Genomic DNA, 17417 nt, shown 5'->3' on the forward strand with positions numbered 1-17417 from the left:
AGAAGTCTGGCCAGAAGTGGTCTTCTTAAATTGCAGCCAAAAAGCCATATCTCTATAGTATAAACAAAGCTAAGCGACACAACTAAGCATGAAAACATATTAACTGCAGAAAAATGTGGAGATTTGGTCAGGATTAATGGTGTCCTCAATGCTGAGAAACAGAAAGAAAAAAAACTTCAGAACAAGAACAAGAAGTCCTTCAAATAATGGTGTGGACCCCACAAAGCCATGATCTCTCCAAAATGTTTGGAAGAACCTGCCTGCTGAGTTATTTTAAATCTGTGTAGCTAGAAGAATTGATGCTGTTTTGCAGGCAAATCATGGTCATATTAAATATTGTTTTGGTTTGGATTTCTTTTTTGTTTATTTATTTTCCATTGAGCTTTAACCATTTTTGGAGAAAGGAAAATACAATGGCTATCAATATATCAAACACACACACACACACACACACACACACACACACACACACACACACACACACACACACACACACACATTTTGAGAGAGATAACGGCTTTAGTTTTGCATCATGCTTTCCAGCCTGCTGGTTTAAACACTTCTATGTGGACCTTTGTCTCACTCTTTCCATAGCAGTGAACATCTCCCTGTAAGCTCATTAAATGCATTTATTTCCCTCTGGTATGTCAGGAAAAAGTCTTCATACCCTTTTAGTACTCCTGAAGGCTTAACAGGAATGCTGACACGCTGCCAACAAGCTTTTTGTCTCTCTCAATTAAATATACGACACAACCATCCTTATGGAGATGTATCTCGCTAATACGGATATAAAAATCTAACACATAAAAGCTTAATTAATTTAAATAGATAGATAAAAACAAGTCTACTTAAATGCATTTTTCATGCATTTTAAGTCCATTGCATGTTGCCTTGTTTAGGAGGCTTGTCTTTTAGACCTTTTCTGTGAAGCAAAAACACTGTGACTAATTGAATATATTAATAATAATAAAAAGTAAATAATATTGTGTACACACATTATGAATTGACCTTGGTTTATAATTTTGTGACATTTGTGGTACATGCCAAAGTAAAATCCACATGAATATCAGGACCAAAGATTTCCCAGAATAACATTGCCCAGAGCATCACACTGCCTCTGCCAGCTTACATTCTTCCCATTGCACATCCTGGTGCCATCTCTTCTGCAGGTAAGTGACGCACACACACTTGGCCATAGAAATTATGTAAAAAAAAAAAAAAATTCATCAGACCAGACCACCTTCATCAATTGAATCTTGCTAATGTTCTGAAGTTCACTTGATATTTCATGACCTTTGAGGGCATTTGATTTTTTTGCTTTGTGCTCACAGTGTATGGGCTGGATCACTGTGACACTCAATAGAATAATGCAGTTGCTTAAATGAATTAAAGCACTAATGATTGAATGAATGAACGAATGTTATTAAATGTGCTGCATCAAGGGCTATTTTTAATCTGACAGATGTGATAAATACAACTGACTTCTCAAGGCACCCACACCAACCTACTGGAAATGTGTTAGTGAGTGACAAAGTTTCCTTTTGTAATATCCACTAGTAAAACATTTAAAAAATTTGAGAAATCTTAGAATGTGTCTTTGGATTACAATAGTATGCACAATGTCTTACTTTCCTTAATCAGGAATTCTTGTAAATATCTCTTTTCTTACATGTTGCATCTTTATACCATGTGCTTTCATATTGCTGCAGTGTGCTTGTTTCCACTCACTCGCTCACTCTTTTCTGTCTTTCTATATTTTTTAATACACATTTCTTTTTCCTATCTGCCTTTTTTTGTTTCAGGACCTTATTAAAAAAACAGGCAGTTGCATTACAAACTTCAAAATTTGAAAATACATTTTAAGCTATTTAGCAATTGAATTTAGCTAATTTTAAATGGTTTCAATAATGTCATTTTTTACTCTGCTAATTGCACAGAGCTTAAGAAGATCATATTACAACATTTTAGAATATTACAGAAAAGTGTAAATGGCTTATTGCCAAACCAAAGGTAATTGATCATGTGTAGATGTATATTACAACCACCAGAGTGCAGTATTACATTACACTAAGTACATCAGAAACAAAAAGAACAAATAATTCAAAACACAATAGCAAATGGGTTTAGACCTTTGGGATTAAATTCTAGAATAATCACAGGCTTGCACAGGTTCAGGTTTTTGCTATGCAACATTGTTTCCTAATAAAATGTTTTTTAAAAGTAAAATAAGGTGAAAGGAGCTGTCCTCGGGTACAAAAAATGAAAGAGAAAATCACTCTATTGCAATTTCATATTAAATTTGGACAAAAATTCCTGACATTAAAACAGCTTTAGATCCAAATTTTGTTACAGAAAAAAGGTTAATATTAAAGAGCTTTACATAAAATAATAATAATAAAAAAAATACTGTTGATTTCATATGCTCAGGGACACATATTTACTCTGCTTTTATTTCAGATCAGATGTAATGTTAAGATACGCTCTTAGGAATTCTCTCCTTAGTAGGACTGAAAATAAAGAGAGAGTGCATGTGTGTGGTTGGCAGTATCTTATTTAAGACCCTCCTTGTGGGTGAGATCTGATATGAACACAGCAAAGCAGAGCCATATGGAAGTTTAAAAATGCAGACCAGGGGGCAGTCTTAAAGCCAATTCAGAAAATAATTATTAAGATGACTGTGTTCATTCTAATCATATTTAAGCCTCCTCATTTTCTTTTCCATGTAAAACAATCTTAGCACTAAGATATTGCCCTCTTTTGTCATTCAGACAAATAACAAGCCAGTTATAGATGACAAAAATAAATAAAATACATTACTTTTTCTGCTGCATTCAGGTGTGTCCAAGAAGAAAATACATCACCATTTTCTCAGAGAAGCAATTTCTGCTCATTCATCTAGGAAGGGTTATCTACAAACAATTGCACATTTTAACAGTGAGAAGGATTGCTGACAAATAAAAAAATCTAAACAGTTGCCAATCTTCCCAGCTCATGCCAACTGTCAAGAATGGTGGTAAAGGAGTGATGTTTTGGGCTTGTTTTGTAAACACAGACACAGAGACAATAATCCCAATCAAACCAGAAAATTACATTGGAATGGCTAAAGAAGTAAAAAATAAATATGTACTTATCAAGTAGGCACATCCAAGTCCAACCCTTAAACCCAATAAGATGCTGAGGCAGGATCCTAAGGGAGCTGTCCATAAACAAATGCCGTTAAACCTCAACGAAATGAAGCAAATTTGAAATGAAGAGTAGGCCACAATTTCTCCAAAATTATGTGAAAGAATGATAACACATACAGAAAATATTTTACTTTGAGTTACTGTTGCTTTTTTCAATCTGGATTATGGCATGGTAACAAATCCACCTTAGCTGGCTCCACACCAATTAACAATTTTACGTAAGGCTATTTCTGATTGCTGAGCCCCTCATCCTATAATTAAATCTAGCTCAGAAAACCTATTTGAACTGCTTGTACCATATTCTTTTGGTCACTACCCTAATCTTACCTTACCTAAAGATAGGAAGACCAAATGACACAGTAAAAGAGAGTTTTATCCACAAACTAAACTCTTGCTATACCACTTAATAGTGGCTAATCAATTTGTCATGGATCCTTATTACTCAATCTTACACCACGACTTAATCCATTACACCTGGAAAAGATTCCAAGAAACCTCCTCCACCAGTGGCAAAGTCACTCCCTTCACTTGAAGAGACCACTTAACTGTTACAAGAAAAAAATCTGGCCACAGACATGGAGGTACAGACCTTTATTCCAGCACCTTCACACTCATCGCTGAATTGTTAGATTGCTTATGCATGCATGGAGATCCGCTACAGGTGATAATAAAAGAACTAACATGTAAATACCAGAGATGCTACCTCTATTCCCCTGCTCCATAGTGGACATCTCAAACAAATCTTGGTATCATGTCCATGAAAGTGATACACATGAAAGTGATAAGAGACATGACACAAGACACAAGCCTGGATAACACAAATGTTAAACTTAAAACCATGAATGGGGAAACAACACTATTTACATCCATACAGATAGCAGACTGCACAAAGTAAGGACTTAAATACCCTGCACTCTTGCAATACCTTCTGCAATAACTGTCAAGACAAATGATGTGTCTTACCCAAATCAACATAACAAATGATAGAAATGGCAACAGACTGTTTGCTGGTGCTGATTTCTTTCCGATAATTGGAGCAGATTTTCTAACTCCAACTAACATTAAACATTACCACACAACCTAAGCCTTCTCCATTGCTGTCAATAACTCTGGCTAAATACCAGCATTTAATGTCTTTTATCCGCTATCGCAACCTCAACCACTGACCCCAAAACATCTAAAATTGTGAATGGTTTGTCTTCCACTTTTGAGCTTCTGAATTGTTGAAACATATTAGGGTCTACCTCAAAATCTTTTCTATGATCTTTACTAACTCCTCCACTAACTAAACCTTTTATTTTTCTCCAATTTGTTCTGCATCAGTTATGGCTCTCCTTTATGTCGCAGATGAATCAGGAAAGCCCCCTGTGAATTTTACACAGAAGCCCTTCTTTAACTTCATGGCTTCTTTCACCAGTGGTGTTCACTGACACATCCTAAAGTTAATGCCAACAGCCTTCTGGCCACAGTCTTTATAATGGTTTGATAAAGTGGTTTGATAGTGTCCCTGCCAAAAAAACAAGCATTGATTAATTTCTAAAAACAGCACATGCCACAGAAATTGTGGTTTCTCTCACACTATAGCAATGCGCCAATTTGTCAAATTTTGAAGTATTAATTAATGACAGATCATACATTTAGCAATTTATAGGTACATGGAATGTTGTGGGATGACTGCAAGGCATCATCTATGTTACAACTAATGTAACTGAGAAAGTGAAAAGTGATTATAAATACAGAATGTTTCCTAAGAAAAACTTTTATTTACGGTAATTAATTTACAATTTGCGGCATTTTGCAGACGCCCTTGTCCAGAGCGACATACAGAAGTGCTTTGAGTCTCTAGCAATGAATAAATCTATACTGGTACTCTAGATTACAAACTTATGACAAATCGGCCTACAACTCTGTTTTTTTTTTAACAACGCAAACTTGGAAAGTGTTAGTTTAAGTGTTTCAGAAAGAGGAAGATCTTCAACCGTCGCTTGAAGATAGCCAGGGACTCTGCTGTTCAGACATCTAGGGGAAGTTCATTCCACCACCTCAGTGCCAAAACAGAGAAGAGCCTTGAAGTATACTTACCTCTTACCCTGAGAAATGGTGGTACCAGTCAAACAGTGCTGGAGGATCTCAGACAGCGTGGTGCAGTGTGAGGTGTGATGAGGTCTCTGAGGTAAGATGGCGCTGGTCCATTTTTGGCAAGCATCAGTGTTTTGAATCTGATACGTGCAGCTACTGGAAGTCAGTGGGGGAAGCGCAACAGTGGGGTGGTGTGGGAGAACTTGGGCAGATTGAACACAAGTCACACAGCTGCGTTTTGGAGCTTAATATGTGCTCACCAGCAACTTGTGAAGGAATCTTTCATAACATGGTTTGCATTGTTCCAATTTATAATGCACTGACTATTTTGACAGCTGCTAGGAACATTTAAACATGAAATGATTTAAGATATTAAGAAAAGTATTGCATTTGAAAGTGATGGGAAAGAAATAGTGCAGTGCACATTATCATGACTATAAGTTATCCAGTTCTACCCCTTCAACAAGAGCTCATTTGGTAGTCAATTAGCTAAGCCCATGCACACAGATTTATACCGTTGCCTCTGCATGCTATCATGTCATTCATGTCCAATACAAACATTAGTTTTGCTCATACAATGCAATGCTTTGATCTGTGACTCTTTAATACACCACAAAGTGCCAACATTAATGGACCGGCTATCATTATCACTGAGACTGAAAGAATAAAAAAATTAATAGATTTTAAATAAATAACTGCTATAATTATTATCAGTGTTGGGCAGTAACTAATACTGTAACGTGTTACTTTTAAAAATAAAGTAACTCCGTTACCGTTACCGTATGGTGCGTTACCCGTTACTTTTTTAAATGAATTAATTTCGGCTGAAGTGTAGACTACAGCCTAACCTGCTTACAGCAGCGTCGCATTGTAGGATTGGTGGATAAACCACTGTAAACACGAAGAAGATGCACTGTAGGATTGGTGGATTACCCTCTGTAAACACGAAGAAGACACGCTGTGGGCATGTCTCCGTTTATTCAGGGCTGTGCGGCAGTAATGGCGAGTCGAGGCGAGAGCAAGATGAGTTTCTCAAAGTGGAAATATGATCATTATTTCACTTTAGTTGAGTATAAAGACAAAAACTTTTAAGTCAAATGTAAGCTGTGTCTTTCTGGTTCGAAGCTCGTATCTACTGCGATAAACAGCAACTCCAATCTGTTGAAGCTCCTCCAGGAACAGTAAAAATTACTCTGTGTTTAAGTCAGTTTTGTGTTTGTAGACCATAAGGCATAAAAGGGCATTAATGGGAACATTAAAGAACGTTCTTTAAAAAAGTAACTAAAAAGTTACTTTTAACAGTAACGCATTACTTTTTGGTGTAAGTAATCAACAAAGTAATTGAGTTACTTTTTGAATGAAGTAACGAGTAACTGTAACTAGTTACTATTTTTTTGTAACGAGCACAACACTGATTATTATATAAAAAAACATATACAAATTACTGTTATATACATATCATTTGATAGGTGAACTGCGTATTGCAATTTTGAAAAATGCTTACGTTATAAAGATGTTTGGCTAATGAATATATATAGAATTGATAATTCAAATGATCAGAAGAAATTAGCTTTTCTTGCTAGTGCAATGCAAATGAAAAAGAGCCAGCTATATTGTCTTCTTTTCTCAAATGAACTGACCTTTCTGAGCTGAGTATAGAGGTAGGTGTAAAGAGTATGATGGCACACCATCTCCCACTTATCACCCCATGACCCTCCCAGTCATTGATTGGTTGCATACATGCCCACAGGCATGATGGGAGTCTGACTCATTGCCTGCTGGGTAAAAGTAAATATCTGATTGCTGACACCGCCAACTGAGTCAGAACAAAGTTACAAAGGAAATATGTCTTTAAAAAAATGTAAAGCCCTTGGGTCCATGGTGCACTTGAACTATAACTAAGCTCTCAGTGGTAGGGAAAGTGGTAAGGAAATGGTACAACAAGGTCACTGGCTGGCTTATGATGACAGAAGAACAATGTAAAAACCTTTTTCTCTCATGACATCCGAATAGTTACGGGAAGCGGGGTTATTTCAAGAAACATAGTAATGGAATGCTTATTTCTTCCGCCGGTTAGTCAAACATGACAATTTCCTCATCGCCTTGTCTTTTTTATCTTTTTCTCATGGTCTTTCTCTTAATCTATGCCTGTAACTCTACAAAACTGGAGATTTTATACAGTGTATATTGTCATAAAACGTCATACTGTCAATTCAGCAAAGATAAAATTTCATGAAATCACAGTTATGATAGACACCCTATAAACCTAACAATATTCAAACACAAACTTACTCCATGGGTAAATAAAACAAATCATTAGAAACCTGAATATATTCATCTTTGTTTGTGGATAATGTGTGTGTGTGTATGTCAGTGTTCCTTAAAAGGCAGAAGCACGCCTGCAGAGGGTTGTGTTGAGGAGAAGAGAAGAGCAGAGCAGCGGGTCAGAGCAACAAAGACCAGACGCCTCCCAGATCATAAACACTGTGTTCCTGCAGGAGCACCTCTGCTTTATGACATACACACACTCAAGCATACAAACATTTACACTCTACACACAGTACTTCACACGGTCTTACAGGAAAACATTGATCACTTTCTCTGACAGTTCAGCTAACCAGTGCCAAGCATGCTAGTGTGCTTATGTGTGTCTCTATTAACCTGCACTATACAACCTAAGCATTACCTGGAGCTTCTATTCAGCTTGTGTAACTGCAGGTAGGAGTCTGGAAAAAAATAATCGCCCACATTGACATCTATGCTTATCAGTGGCCACCAACACAGTCTTACACAGTACAGAGGGAAAGCCAGATGGTAAGTGATTATGTAAGTAGTTCAAGTATAATAAAGCTCTTCAACTGTACTTGATTAAAAGTACATTGTCGCAGTCCACCACATCAAGCGCTTGAAACAATTCTATCATTGTGATTTTAAAGTCACATTTACATCTGCTCTGTGAGTTACACATACAATCTAAACTGCAAGTAATAGTAGTCTTCTTACCTGGCGCACAATGCTGTTGTAGGTCGTGTCTGAGCTAGTACTTCCATCAGAACCTTTGAACCTTCCTTTTCTGCCCAGTTTTCTCCTGTGACACTGTAAAAAATGTAGGAAAATCGTGAATGAACCATTTTTATTTTGAGACGAAACTATAATCGTAAACCAAATTAGTGCTATTCGGTTTACATGTCTCCAATGGCAACCGTGAAACATTCCTGATCTAAAATGACCTTTTTAAATAGCGTATTCCCTAAAGCCATGTAAAGTTTTGCCAAGTAGGGTGGGCATGTTTTATTTTAGTACTGTCAACCCCAGTTAAAACTAAGACAAACAGAATTCAGAGTAAGAATAGAGCAAGAGAAAGGGAGAGAAAGTGAAAGAGAGACAAACAGATGGAAAAATATGCAGACAGAAAGATCCAAAGCCAAAGATTAATGGCCATTATCCCCACATTTTTTCTTTGTTTAATTTGTAACTACAATAATTGTTTGTAGTGTCACATTTGTTGTCATAGCTGTTAGCACTTTACTGAATTACAACGGCTCATGCTGCTTTTTTTAAAACACATCTATCACATATTATTACTAACTATGTTCAGTGCAAAAGTATTCAGAATTATTGTTTTTATGCATTGGTAATATTGATGTACTTCCACGCAAGCAGATGAGCCGAGTGGGGATTACAAGGTAAAATAGCACTATGATATGTACAGAGCAGAAGGATTGCATAATCAGAACTGGAAAACACTCCACTATGTTTATAGTTCTCAAAGTGGGGTCTGTAGATCACATTTGTGTGGTATGTGCTGTATGTCCAGGGAATCATCTCTACATGTAGTGAAAATGGCGCTAGCTTCTGCAAGGGAAGGAAGTGCTGCAGGGATGCAGGTAGTGTGGCCTGGAGAGGCAGCGTCTCATTCCCTCGGTGAACCAGAGGGAACTTGAGTCTAAGCCAGACTGACCAGTCCCTGCCTAGTCTGGATGGGAGCAGCTAGGTCGAGAGGACAGAGGTGACAGAAGTGGCTGTAGAACCTGACAAAGGTCAGTGGGGTAGACCAGCCTGCAGGGTTGCAGATGTCTTGGAAAGATGCTCCAGGGGACAAGGACTTGGAGGCTGCCACACTTTGAGTGGAGTGAGCTCTGACCCCGATAGGTACGAGAAGACAGCGGACTCATAAGAGAATAAGATAGCATCCACAATCCACCTATATATATAGGGACCGTAGCAGACAAACAGCTGCTCCAACTTTCTCCACAGCTCTGTTTGGTGGACCTATGTGTAAGCTTTTTCTGGTCAGGTGCCTGAAAGGAAGTAAGGGTAGAATGCCAACGGGTTGTGAGAAAACTGAGAGTTTGGGGTAGAGAAAGGCACTGGCCACACCTGGGGTAATCTCCAGGAAAGACAGGGCCACTGAGAGGGCCTGAAGGTCCCCGACCCTCTTTATGGAGGATGTGTGGAAAAAAAAAAATCTTAACTGTAAGAAGTGTCAAGGGCACCTTGGGCAAGGGCTCGAAGGGAGGATTAGGCAGAGCCTCCAGAACAACGGCCAGGTCCCACACAGGCACTCTAGGTTGCGCTTGAGGCCTCAGCCTCTGGGTACCACAGAGGAAACATGTTACTAACAGATCCTTGCCCAATGACTGTTTAGCGAGCAGAGCACAAAAAGCTGCAATAGCAGACAGATAACCTCTCAGGGTGGAAAGAGACAACCCTATGTTGAACTGTTCCTAAAGGAATTCCCACACTAAACCAACCAGGCAGTTAACTGGATCCAACCACATAGTAAACAAGTACCACTTTGTGGCATATGACCTCCTCATGGAGGGAACTCTGGATTGTAAAATAGTCTCTGATTACACAAGTGATATAGAGCATGGACACATGGAAGTGTTCCCAAAGCGTTGTTGATGCAGCTCGAGTTCCTGAAGGGGAACTGTGATTCTTAAATACAAGCTTCCAGTCTAATAATGCCCAATGTAAAGCAATAAATAAAATAATAAAACCTAAGAAAACTGATGTCAATATAATACAAAATATTCTATATCTATATTGTAACATAATGTACCTCAACCTGTAAATGATGTCAGGGCATAATTTGCTCCAATGAGTCTACTAAACAATTGAGATGTTAGATGCATGTGCCAAATATGTCCATTTAAATACAGACTGTATTGAAATACAATGCTCATTACGGGTGATAACACTGATAAATATTTTTACACTGGAATCACTTAATTTGGAGAAAAATCACATACACGCAACATTTGTAAGTAATTATACAAATACTGAGTTGAAATTAGAAAGTGACATTTCCTGAAGAAAATGTGTGGTGCTTGCCAGTGCCAAACTCAACACCGGGTGTGACACTGTAGTTTTTTAGGTGGCGTTCAACTCCTCCCACTGTGCAGAGTGTTTTAATATATTACACCACTATTTCCGAGCATATATATTTTTTTGCCGCCTATTTGGGCTAATGGAGGCTAATGAGTCCGTTGATATGTCACATGTCCCCTTTTACAATGTTTTTAACCCTGCTCGCTTTGTTGCCCCTACCCCCCTTCCCCTATAGAGTGGGGGTTTAGAGCATCCCCCATTGTGCAAATTTCCCTACCACAATGTTTGGTTTGATGTATGGCATGCCTGGGGTCTGTGGGCTTTGACGCAGCTCATTCACTCTATGTGTGTCAATGTAAGTGAATCCTCGCTGTTTCCCCATTTATTTCTGTGGGGGAGATTCATTGTCCCCTACCCATTTTTCCGGGGGTTTTCAATGAATGCGGGGTGTATGGATGCAATCTGCTGCCCACCCCGGAGGAGTGGATATGTCATACATTATGCAATGAAAAATGCAAATCCCGGCCAAACTGTGGTGGGTCGGATTCCATATTAATTTTCTATAGGGGCCAAAATGTCACGAAATTGCCATAATTCCAAGCAGGTCTGGGGTTCGAGAGGCATATGTTTGCGACCCACTCAGTCCCCCGTAGGAGTAGATATGCCATCTGTGCATGTTGGACGGTCAAGTGCCGAGATATAACACACGAGTTTTCTGCCCCATTCATTTTCTATGGGAACATTTTTGCCCTTTTGGGTTATGTGATCAAAAACAGCTGGGGCAAATCCTTAAATAAAAAGTAATAGCACACCTCCCCCCAAACAGGCCACACGATCTGAGGTATCATCCGTGGTGCTGGGGCAAAAACTGCGGGACGAGAATTTGCAAGATTGTAATAGTGATGTTGCTCAAGCACCACTAATTAAAAAAAAAGTTTGACATCATGGGATAATATGTGACATAAAATAATGTGATAATATATTTTTTAGATGGGTGATAACAAGTGAGACATTGTTCTGAAATTTGAAATTTACAATTTATTGACCTTTTCCTTAGGAGTTTCTGACTGCAACATGTTTCAGACTGATTGAGCTATAAAAAAATTATACAAAACTTGTCTCTGTGTGTGTGTGTGTGTGTGTGTGTGTGTGTGTGTGTGTGTGTGTGTGTGTGTGTGTGTGTGTGTGTGTGTGTTTGTGAGCTCAATATGTAAAAAGATCCAGGTATGATTAAAGTGTAGACCTTCAGCTTCATTTAAAAAACTATTGCTTTACACATTTACAAAATATAACCATTTACTCAGGTTGGAAACTAATTGCACAAACTATTATTATAAACATCTGAATATTTTTCATATTTGAAAGCAAATACTTTGATATCAAGCAGTGTCCAAAGCCAGTTAGCCATGGTCATTACCAGATACTAGGATATCCCCTTAGGTGCATTGCCATACATTTGCAGCTGCCTCCAGTTGCATCTAGTCTGTAGATCCTTCTATATTCAATACTGTCCTCAGTAAATGAAAAGCATGCTCAAATAGATGAGGTCAGATGACTGGCTTGAGATTTAAAAGCATCCTATTTCTTTGCATTCATAGTATGTTTTGGGTCATTATCTATCTGTATCCATCTGTAAAACACTGACCATTATTTAACAGTATTTCTGAATCTGACCAAACAGTATATACTTAATAAATAATCCTGCTACTTCTATCAGCATTTGCCATGTTTAAAAAATATTGTGGTATGCTTTGGATCATAAGCCTTTCCTTTGCCATAGTCTTCTCTTCTTTTCTTCTGTTCTCATCACTTGTCCATTAATCGTGTTTCAGATCTGAGCTTTTCAGGTCTTTTCTAGCAACCTATTAAGGCATTGTTGTGTATCTAGATGTTATAAAGGTTTTTTTTCCTTCACCAAGGAGATAAATGTATGATCATCGTTTTTCATTGTGGTGTTCTGACCTTTCCGTGCTGCTGAGTTTCCCAGACCATCCCTTTTATTTAGGAAATAAACTGTTGATTTAGTTACCAAATCTGTAGCCCTTTTATCACTTCAAATTGTCATGAAATCAGTTATCAGGCCACCACTTAACCATGGGTCAGTTTGTTTTAAATATATTGTATACAGAGATAAAAATGCTAAAATTGTACCATGTCCAAATATGGATCCGAGTGCATGTGTGTGCGCGCGCGCGTGTGTGTGTGTGTGTGTGTGTGTGTGTGGGAGTCAACTGTATATCAAATACTTTAAAACGATGGTCTACACTTTACAGCAAAATAATCTTTTTATAATTGCAAATTACGCATCTATCTAACTGAACCTCACTCACCTGCAGCGCGGGGTTCTCGAGAGTGTCCAGATGTTTTTCCAGTGAACTTGAAGGCGTTTTGGACATGCTGTTCACCACCATTGGACATTGCTTCTCGACGAAGCGGTTTGTGATGCTTCAGGATGAAAAAAATAAATGTTCGGCTCTATAACAGAGTGAATAGAAGAAAGCGCAAACAGCTGATGATCCCCTCGGCCGCTCTTCCCGGAGCTTGGCGCAAAACCGACAAAAAGTTTTTATTTAGATTAGTTGAGAATTTTGGACAAAGCGACAGACGAAAGGACTGTCAGGAAAAACGCCGGTGTTGAAATAGCTAAAAACAGTCCCATTTAGGATTAAGTATGTTGACTCATTCAACTGCTGTTTTCCATCCCACACGCACTATTTCGTTATTCAACGATGCGCGCGCGCACGAATAGACACACACGCACGCACGCACGCACACACCCGCACACACACACACACACGCACAATCCCATTAGCGATTTTTTTCTTCGGGGGTGAAATGCGCATGTAAAAAATCGGTTCTAAACCATTTTCAGTAGCTGATACATCTTAATGACTTTTTGATAATCACTTTTTGGAAATACTGTATTTAAAAATATAAAATGACTGCTTTGAGAGACATCTAGATTTTAGACAATATTGTGTTCTGTCGAATGCATTATTTGTAATATATTTATATATTGTCTCTACATAAATAAACACATTTGTATATAAATTCACATATTTTTCTGTGTATAAAACTAGCCATAGTGAACAAGCTTCAGATTTCAGACACTTTATTTTTTTTACTATAAATGACCTATAAAGTAACACTATAAATTAATTTAATCCAATTCATTAAGTACTAAAACAGCTAGCGAAGGTGAGCCATGCCAATATTCAGTATAATACACTTTTGCTTGTATAATATTGCTAATACACTTGTATTATAAAAAAAATCCATAGAATACTACAGCAAATGATTGTATGTCACATTTAGCCCTCTTAGCTGACACTGTTCCAGAATCTGGTACTAATTAGCTCAGAAGTGGCACTTCTTCACAGTATACCACTGATTCCCTAAAAGGTTTTGTCTTTGCCAAGACTGGCCGAAAGCTCCTTCATGTAAAATATCCAAACATTTCTCCTGTTATTCGTATTTAGTGTGATATTATATTTGTAGTTACAAGTATTACTGAGACAGCTCAGCGAGATAACAAGAACTTGGCCTTTTTTGGGTTATAGATTTTATCAGGCAGACATTGTCATGAACTTAGGCATTATGGCTTCCCAATGTACCAACGTCATAATATGAGTAGCTAAGGTCCCTATAAGGGGTGCCTTGGGTTCCACATGGAAGTCCCTTGATGACTGAAGATGATTATCATTAAGAGTAGGCTTAACTAGTCTCTACATCTCTGAAACTTTTGTACAGCCAGCTAGAATGATAAGTTTGATTTGGATTACCTTAAAGTGTCACTCTTTGCTTGTATGAGGACTAGGTGATGAATTAAATTAACTTTTCAAATCTTTGCATAATGTATCTGACCTGCATATTTCTTCCTTTCAATAACCTTTGGGCCCACTGACAACTCCAAACTGTTGCATTTTTCTCTCTTTTTTCCTAGGCTTTCTAGCAGTGCTTTATTTAGTTGAGATTTATTTTCAGGGGGTTCTTCCTTCAGTGCCTTCTACAGGAGGTAAAGAAGAGCCTGTTCCATAATGAGTTACATCATCAATAATAATTAGTGAAACTTTTCCGGAAGCAACCATTCAAGCCCCAAATGGCACTACCTCCACTAAGATTAATTGATGAGCTATTTTTCTGTTCCCAGATCCATGTGATTTGACTTTGAGAGTGGCCTGAAAAAAATACAGTGGCAGACCGTCAGGGCCAGCAGGGCCTTCTCTGCTGATGGACAGACATTCCCGCGAACTCTCTTTTAAACTTCCTAGAGCAGTGCAATGGGGGAAAAGAGTACAGGTGTGGCCTCAGGCCATGCTTGCACCATGGCGTCCAGACCGAGAGGAGCTGGGTGAGTAGGGGAAAACCAGAGGGGACAGTGCAAGGTCTCTTTAATTGCATACAGGTCCATTTGTGCTCTGTAAAATTTCCTCCATTTTTGCTTCACCAATTCTGGGTGGAGTTTCCATTACCCGGGCATCCGCCCTTGCCTCAAAAGGACATCTGCTCCCTGGTTGAGGCGCCCTGGGATGTATACTGCCATCAGTGAGAGCAGCTTCCCTTGGGCCCACAAGAGGATCTGTTGTGCCAGCTTGTAAAGGAGGCAAGATCGCAGACCCCACTTTGATAAAAGAAACCACGGATGTGTTGTCTGTATGGACCAGCACATAATAGAAGCACTGCCAGCATCTGCACGCAGTTGATGTGCCACAAGAGATGGGGCCCTTTACATAGACCTTGGGTGGAGCAGCCACTAATGACCACCCCCCAGCCTGTAAGGGAAGAATCTGTCGTTAATGTAACGTGACGGCAAGGAGTTCTTCCACATCTAAGGCCCGTAATGCTTGCCGCGTCCCTTGATCAGGCAGAGTGGGTTGCCCCTCTGGCAAAAACCCTCTGGTCCTGAGCCACCACTGCAGGGGTCTCATGTGCAGGAGGCCAAGTGGTACCACATCAGACCTAGCAGTCTTTGAAACTGTTTCACAGTGAGTGACTGGCCTTCTCTCACTCTCTTGACAGCCATAAGGAGCAACTCGATCCAAGCAGGAGACAAGTGTGCCTGCATTGTGGTGGAATCCCACACTACGCCTAGATAGGTGATCCTATATATTGGAGAAAGCACACCTTCTTGCCGTTTAGTCTTAACCCCCTAGTATCATAGCTAGTATCAACCAATCGTCGATATAATTTAGCATGCAAATGTCCTGGAGACTCAGAGGAGCCAGAGCAGCATCCACAAAGTGTGAGGTGAGAGTGCAGGGCCAAATGGAAGAACCCGATATTGATGAACTTCGCCTCCTAAAGCAAACCTCAGGAACCTTAGGAAGGATATAGGGTATATGGAAGTACGCGTCCCTCAGATGTATCGTGACAAACCAGTCCTTGGACATGAATTGAGACACAACTTGTTTCAATGTGATGCAGATCTAAAACGGGACGCAGCCCCACATCTTTCTTGGAAACTATGAAGTACTGGCTGTAGATCCCGGACTCTCTGTTGGGGAAGGGACGATCTCAATGCCCTCCTGTGTTGAAGTGTTTACTTCTTGTTCTGTGACCAGAACCTGCTCGAGACGCACCAGAACATGAAACACCCTGTTGAACCAAGGTGAAAGAGACCTGAACTGAATCTGTAGCCTCTTTCTACAGTGCGCAGGTCCCATTAAGACACATTTGGCAGGAGTTTTCCAGGCTACCAGATAGTCTACTATGGGAAATCAGTCTCTTGAGACCAACCTCAGGCATGCCTAGAGCAGCTAGACCGGCACCCTGAAGCTGTACTAGAGGCCTCCTGGGAGGCAACGGGCCCCCAAAGCCGCTACATTTCCAGGCGAAAGCTGAGAGAGGCACTTGCTGGAGACGGTTGTGCCCTAAAACACCAAGGGTTTCAGGGTTAACCAAATGGTCTCGTGAGGGCACTAAGGAGAGGTGGGCACCGTGTATTGAGGTGTACACCACCCCTCCCAGAGGGGCCCTTCAGAGGTTCTGAATGATCAGGACTTCTATGTCGAAGCCCTCTTATTGTAGATGATGGTCCTCATATCTGTCACTTCCTTGGGCTTCAACTTGGAGCACAAAAATGTGCTTTTATAACTTCCTGGTCGTTACTTCACCCCTTCGGTGATGTCACGCCCTTCCGGTGGACAGATTACACATGTGGTTTAGAGCTCATTGTGTACAGTGGCATTGTCATGCTGGAACAGGTCATGGTCTCCTAGTTCAATTAAAGAGAAAATCTAAACCTACCACATTCAAAGACATCCTATACAATTATTTATTATGCCAACTTTGTTGTAACAGTTTAGTACAGAACCACATATGGCCAGAAATATGTAATTTGTCGGGTGTCAATTCTTTTGTCCATAATGTATTTTGTGAACATCTATACCAGTTTCTCTTTGCACAGCATCATGGAATGGGGGCAGCAGCTTAATGTTGCCCACATTCTCTAAAGAAAGTATTTCAGGTTTTATATGAGAATGTTTTATATGTTTTATGTCAGTGTTACTTCTTCTTCTTCTTCTTTTGGCTTCTCCCATTAAAGGTTGCCACAGCGGATCATCCATCTCCATACCCCTCTGTCCTCTACATCTGCCTCTTTCAACCCAACTCCCTGCATGTCTTTCCTCACCACATCCATAAACCTCCTCCTTGGTCTTCCTCTTTTCCTCCTTCCTGGTGGCTCCATCCTCAGCATTCTTTTACCGGTATACCCCATGTCCCTCCTCTGAACATGTCCAAACCATCTCAATCTTGCCTCCCTCACCTTGTCTCCAAAACGTCCTACATGCGCTGTCCCTCTAATAAACTCATTTCTAA

The 17417-nt window shown here is 39.6% G+C and overlaps 1 protein-coding gene across 2 annotated transcripts in view; it reads right to left on the bottom strand.

Annotated features, from left to right (window-relative positions):
* cacnb2a (calcium channel, voltage-dependent, beta 2a) overlaps positions 1-13363 on the bottom strand; it is a 72752-nt gene extending 59389 nt beyond the window's left edge. For both annotated transcript variants that reach the window (XM_046850647.1, XM_046850645.1), the window contains exons 1-2: positions 12929-13363; positions 8268-8360 (exon numbers count right to left, since the gene is read on the bottom strand). In XM_046850647.1, coding sequence (XP_046706603.1) covers positions 8268-8360; positions 12929-13009 — 174 coding nt within the window. In that variant the 5' untranslated portion in view covers positions 13010-13363. The remainder of the gene's footprint in view (positions 1-8267; positions 8361-12928) is intronic.
* Between the last annotated feature and the right edge of the window lie 4054 nt (positions 13364-17417).

Source organism: Silurus meridionalis, chromosome 6 (genome assembly GCF_014805685.1).
Source record: "Silurus meridionalis isolate SWU-2019-XX chromosome 6, ASM1480568v1, whole genome shotgun sequence".
NCBI lineage: Eukaryota > Metazoa > Chordata > Actinopteri > Siluriformes > Siluridae > Silurus > Silurus meridionalis.